The following is a 5,886-nucleotide window of genomic DNA, read 5'->3' as shown; positions in this document are numbered from 1 at the left end:
AGGGGGTTGGTCGCAGTCGGCCTCGGGGTTCCTCTGGCGCCCCCCCCCTGCTCCCCCATCCGGGGGCTCTTTGGTTTTGGGGGGTGAGCTCTTCCCGCTCTTCAGTTTCTGTTTCCCTTTCTCTGGGTTGAAGGTCCCGCGGGTGGTGAACTGAGGCCGGTCCTCGGGGTAACGCAGAGGTCCCATGAAGGCCTCGGGGCTTGCCCGGGTTTCAGGGGACTCTCCAGCCCCCCCTGCTCGGTAGAAAGGTGATTTGGAGTACATCTGGAAGCGCTTTCGGGGCAGGTGGGGCAAGCAGGAGGTGGACGACTGGGAAGAGGAGGAGGAGACGGAGGCTTCGGTGGGGTCTGACGCGTCCGGCCGTGCCCGGGGGTGCCTGCGCAGCCGCGTCGGCCCCTCTGCCTTGGCGGGGCGCAGGGAGGTAAGTGCTACACTTCTCTCTGCAGGGGGGGAGAAGGCCCACCTGAGGTTAACACTTCAAAACCATCCAATGTCTGGGTGCTGCCCCGAGGGGACACGCCATAGAGTCACAGACTGGTTTGGGTTGGAAGGGACCTTAAAAATCATCGAGTCCCAACCCCCTGCATGGGCAGGGACACCTCCCACCAGCCCAGGCTGCTCCAAGCCCCATCCAACCTGCCCTTCAACACTGCCAGGGATGGGGCAGCCACAGCTTCCCTGGGCAACCTGGGACAGGCTCTCACCACCCTCACACTCAAGAATTTCCTCCTCGTGTCTCACCTTGATCTCCCTCTTCCAGTTTTCATTCCTTCCCCCTTGTCCTCTCCTCTCCCTCCCTGCCCTTGTCCCCAACTCCCTCCCCAGCTTTCCTGGAGCCCCTTCAGGCACTGGAAGGTGCTCTAAGGTCTCCCTGGAGCCTTCTCTTCTCCAGGCTGAACACCCCAACTCTCCCAGCCTGTCTCCAGAGCAGAGCTGCTCCAGCCCTGGAGCCAGAACAACATTCCCAACATCTTGCTGGAGGTAGTGTCATCCTGGATGATGCAGCAATACTGGAGGAGCATTCAGCTCCCCATCAAACCTTGGGTGCTATCACCCCCATCCTCAGGTCCACATGCTTTAACCCTTTACTCCCTTTCAACTGCTACATGGCAAGAGTGGGCACCCCAAGCTACTGCAAAACCTGACAGCAACCTGATTGAGTAGAAGATGTCTCTGGTCATTCCAGGGAGGTTGGACTAGATGATCTTTCAATTGATTCAGAATCAAGAATTTGATTTATAGTCCTCACAGTTGGAAAAGACCTCTAAGATCACCGAGTCCAACCATACACCAGGGGAAAGAAAACAACAACCAACTACAAACCCATAAAATCAGCACCACCACACAACCCACAAGGGCATGCCCTGAATTGCCACATCTACACATTTCTTTAATAACTCCAAGGATGGTGACTCCACCACCTCCCTGGGCAGCCCATTCCAGTGCCTGACCATTATTTCGGTATTGAATTTCTTCCTGATATCCAGTCTAAACCAACCCTGGGGGAACTTCAGGCCATTTCCTCTAGTTCTGTAGAGAGCAATGAGGTCTCCCCTCAGCCTCCCTTCTACAAACTAAACAATCCCAGTTCCCTCAGCCTCTCCTCATAGCACTTCTTCTCTAGACCCCCCTTCATCTCTAACCCATTCCAAGACAAGCCCAAGAACACCTGGATTTACCTGAGCGGTCAGAGATGGCTCCTTCGGAGTCAAAGTTCAGGTTCTCGGAGCTGTCGGCGGTGCCGATGGAGGCTTCGGACTCCAGGGTCTCGTCGTCGGAGGCGCGGGGCTCCAGTGTCAGCATCTCAAATGTCAGCTCCTCCCTGACAAAAAAGAGACCCCATGGACCCAAGGGAACACAAACGTGGGGAGGAGAAAGGGATGAGTGCACAACAAGAGATCACGGAAGGATGGAGTCCTCCAGCTCACCCTACGAGCAGCATGTCAACCGTACGATGTCAGGCAACATCCACCTGTAACTGAGAGTGGCTTGAAGCCCAGACTCACTTTTCCTTCTGCAGGCTCTCGATCTGCTCGGTCAGCACCTTCTCCTCCTGCTGCATGGCTGCTTGCTGCTGCTCTGTCACCTCTATCTCCATGGCTTCCTCGCTGCTCATGGTCTCCTCAGGGACATCAGTCACCGAGGGCAGGCGCCCAGTGACAGGGGACGTTGGGCTGGGGAAGGCGCCGCGGCGCACGCGTCCTTTGCCCTGGAGAGAGACAACAATGTCACCACCAGCAGCCAAGGCGGTTTTGGAAACACCTGAGGTGCCAACTACACTACTCTCCCAAGGAGTGAAGAAAATGGCCCCGGCCATGGGTCCTCGGTGGCACCCAGGGCCCTCCAAAAATCTCACCCCAGGCTGGGAGAGGTACCAGAAGGACTCAATACACTGGAGAACGCAAGGATGGAGGTGGTGAGGATGGTGCTGACGGACCAGCTGATGAACCAAATGCAACTGGACTTCAAAGCAAGCCCAGCTGGCAGCAGGATGGGTTTCTGCAAAGCCCACAGCTCGTGCGATGGGAAGCTTGACGCTGCCAGGTGGCCAGGTTGGCTCTGGGTGGGAGCATCACCTGGGCTTTGACTTCAGGGCACCCAGCTCCTGCTTTATCATTAGATCACATCTTGCAGCTTTCCCTCACCCACCCTTGGTATTTCCTGAGCATCTCAAGGGGCTCCACCAACTCCTCTGGCAAACAGTAACTGTCACCTCATCACATTGCCCACGCTCTGATCTCATGTACATGAGATCCATAAACTTTCTGAGGCCCAGCGCTACAGATCTGGTCCAGAGTGGAAAAAAGAGATGGATTTTTGGCCATGAAGGACACCAGAGACATTGAAAAGCTTTTATCTTCACCAGACATCTTCTAAATTGAAGATCCTGAACCAAACAGGACCTAGGAGGTGTTGACCAGCCCGAGTCATGCCTATCACCTGTAATGCAACAGTTTTTCTCCTCGTAGGACTATTTAACCCTTCAGCTGGGACATCCCCAGGCCTCTCTGATTCCACACGGCCTAGAGGAGGTTTCCAGGGTAAAGGAGCCTCTTTTTCTCTTCTAAAAGCAAGATTTGCTCCATCTTACTCCTTTCATCTCTTAAAGTCACAACTCGGAGACCTTTTCTGGCAGCAAAGCCACTCCAGTGCCCCAGTGTTCTTCTGACGGCATCTTCTCACGTGGGTTCCTTAGAAGTGCAGCCACCTGCAATCCTATTAACCCAAACCCCTGAGATCCCAAAGATCCCACCGGCTCATGGACTTAAGCCCCTGGAAAATGACGTGCTTGTGAAGCAGTGCTGGGAGGGGAGCAGAGTGGTTGCAGAGAAGAGCAGAAGATGCTCTTCTCCATCTCCAGACGTCTGAGGGTGCTGAATAATGGGGAGAAGCATCATGGGCTGAACCCGGCAGGAAGGGAAGAGCATCCCCCAAAACCTGCGGGCACTTGTTTTTGCCCGTTGCAGTCTTGCTAGGAACTCAAACTCAAGCTGGGATGGAGTTGGGGAACACAGGGATTGCTGAACCCCTTCCAATTCAAACCTAGGTCTCCTGACCCTCAGCTCAAGGTGGTGGCCATGCTCCCCTGCCAAGAAGGTGTAGGACACCTTTGGTTGCCTCGTGGCCTCTGAGGCATCTGAGCCTGGAGTTTTATCCACCACCTCGAGGTACTGCAGCACTGCGGAAGCAACATGATGCTGAAACACATCTTGAGCGAGCAGAAGATGGGGTGGGAAGGGATGAGTGAAGGAAAGAGAAAAAGAGGGAAGCACAGGATGGAAAAAGAGTCAAAAAATGGCAGGAAAAGGAAAAGGGGCAGGAAGCAGGGTTTTGAGGAGCCGCGTGCAGGGGTGGCCAAGCACTGGTGGCCCCAACTCTTGCCTCCCAGGGGGCCTGTGGGAGAAATGGTGGCCCTGGAGGAGCGGCCCTTGCTGGGGGACGATACGGGCAGAGGTGACGGAGAATGGCCGGTGGGACGAGCTGGAATGAGCGGCGGTGACAGACGGGAGGGACGCGGCGGCTGCAGCGGATACATACCGGGATGGAACTGCGGGTTATGCTCATAAATCTAACTGCAATTAGTACGGGCTTCTGGATTAGAGAGGAGATGAAAAGGAAAGCAGAAGGTTAGAGTGCACATGCTGTCGCCCTGCCAAAAAAACCCGTCTTTTTTGTTTGTTTTCCTGGGTTTTTTTTCTTAACTGGGATGAGTGGGGCAGCTCTGCAGCACCAGTCCCACAAACTTGGGTGGCCCCTGCTTGGGTTTCATCCTCTAAAAACCAGGAACAAGAGGTCCCTGAGGATCAGAGGCAAGCAGAGGGGGTGCTCAGCTCCTCAAGCCAAGCCTGGGATGACCACGTGCTGCTGAGTCCATCCCGCTCCTGCAGCCCAACGAGGCAAGCGCAGCGTGTATCCCCAGCCTGCTGGCCACCCAGGAAGCATGGAAGCTCAATGAGATGGGTTTGAGGCTCCCAGAAAGGTGGTGCAGGAGCAAGAACAGCCTTTGGGGAAGCTCATTTTGGGTTCAGACAATGCGACTGAGCATGAAATAGGATGGTCCAGGTCTCCCATGGGGCAACGTCGAGCCAGTCAAAGGCTTGACTTGATCCAGGACCAAACAAGCTCAAATGAAGGTGGAAACGTTGATCAGGAGTGTCTGAGCTGGAGCGACCACATTTCCGTGGACCATTCCCACTTCCTTGTGCTTTCTTAGGAGTCCCTGCAAAGGTGAGGACCCACCATAGGGCTGAGTGTCCCCGTCCTGGGGGAGATGGCAGTGAGAGATTGCGAGGGGTTTGGGAGGCTGGAATAAGCAGGAGAAGATCAGGTAGAGTTGTTTTTGGGGGCAAGGAGAGGACAGAAGGGGACAGAGGTGGCTTTGGCATCTCACCATGGATCTGCGGATCAAGGAGAGGCGGCTCTTGGCTTTGTTCTCTGCGAACTCCAGGCTGTTGATGTCCTTGAGACGAGCCTTGTACTTGTTCATCTGCTCGATGACAATTAATTCTACGCAACTAAGGGAAAAAAAACCAACAACAGATGACAAAATGGGAGGAGGAAAGTGTTTGACCTGAGCTGGCCCTGTCTTGCCCAAAGACCTGCCCTGCCAGAAAGGGACAGAGGGAGAAAGGTCCAGCTGGAAACAAAAGGGTAGGGGAAATTCCCGTAAGAAGAGTGATAAGGGGCTACAGATGGATCAAGGAACTCAAACTAGAGACATTAAAGACCTCCAAGGACCCCACTGGAGAAATTCCTCCCCTTGAAGACGGGTCAAGGAAATCCAAACCTGTGAAAGGCAGGTTGTTTCCAAGCCACAACTTGACACTCTCTTGCAGACAGCTGTGCTGCAGCAAGCTCCTTTAGCTGAGCTATTTCATGGTGGCAGGAGGATATTTGGGGACAGAAATAATTCTTTCTGTGTAATAGAACTGGAGGATAGGCTGCAGCAAAAGGCCAAGGGAGAAGCTACAAAGAAATCCAGTAGAAGGAAGAGTGCTCCTACTAGTTGGGGGTCCAAGAACATTCTGCTCTTCAACAATTTTCATAGACTTATTGGAGACTACCTTCAGTAGCCCAGCTCTTCACTGGTTGGTTTCCATTACTATAATTGTCTCCATTATCTCTTTTGCAATCTATTTCATACGAGCCAGACTGAACCTGGGCAAGCACTTCACTTTCTCTGTCAAATCTTTGCAATTATGACAAATACCTTGAAGAAGTCCAAGTATGCAATATGAATATTGCTGCAGACCAAACAAGCTCAGCTCCTCAACTAAAACCAAACAAAATTAATCAAGAATAAAGATCTGCTTGCCATAGATAAACTATGATAGATATGATAGATACACTATAAAATCACATCAGCACAAGCTCCACCTCTTCCTG

The 5,886-nt window shown here is 53.3% G+C and overlaps 1 protein-coding gene across 1 annotated transcript in view; it reads right to left on the bottom strand.

Annotated features, from left to right (window-relative positions):
- MYO9A (myosin IXA) overlaps window positions 1–5,886 on the bottom strand; it is a 162,275-nt gene that overhangs the window by 2,685 nt on the left and 153,704 nt on the right. The window contains exons 40-43 of the mRNA XM_010005936.1: window positions 4,892–5,015; window positions 2,007–2,209; window positions 1,680–1,822; window positions 22–440 (exon numbers count right to left, since the gene is read on the bottom strand). Coding sequence (XP_010004238.1) covers window positions 22–440; window positions 1,680–1,822; window positions 2,007–2,209; window positions 4,892–5,015 — 889 coding nt within the window. The remainder of the gene's footprint in view (window positions 1–21; window positions 441–1,679; window positions 1,823–2,006; window positions 2,210–4,891; window positions 5,016–5,886) is intronic.

This window comes from Chaetura pelagica, unplaced genomic scaffold, assembly GCF_000747805.2.
Source record: "Chaetura pelagica isolate M959 unplaced genomic scaffold, ChaPel_1.0 scaffold369, whole genome shotgun sequence".
Lineage (NCBI taxonomy): Eukaryota > Metazoa > Chordata > Aves > Apodiformes > Apodidae > Chaetura > Chaetura pelagica.
Note: the sequence above shows the minus strand (reverse complement) of the source record. Positions and strands in the feature narration are given on the sequence as shown.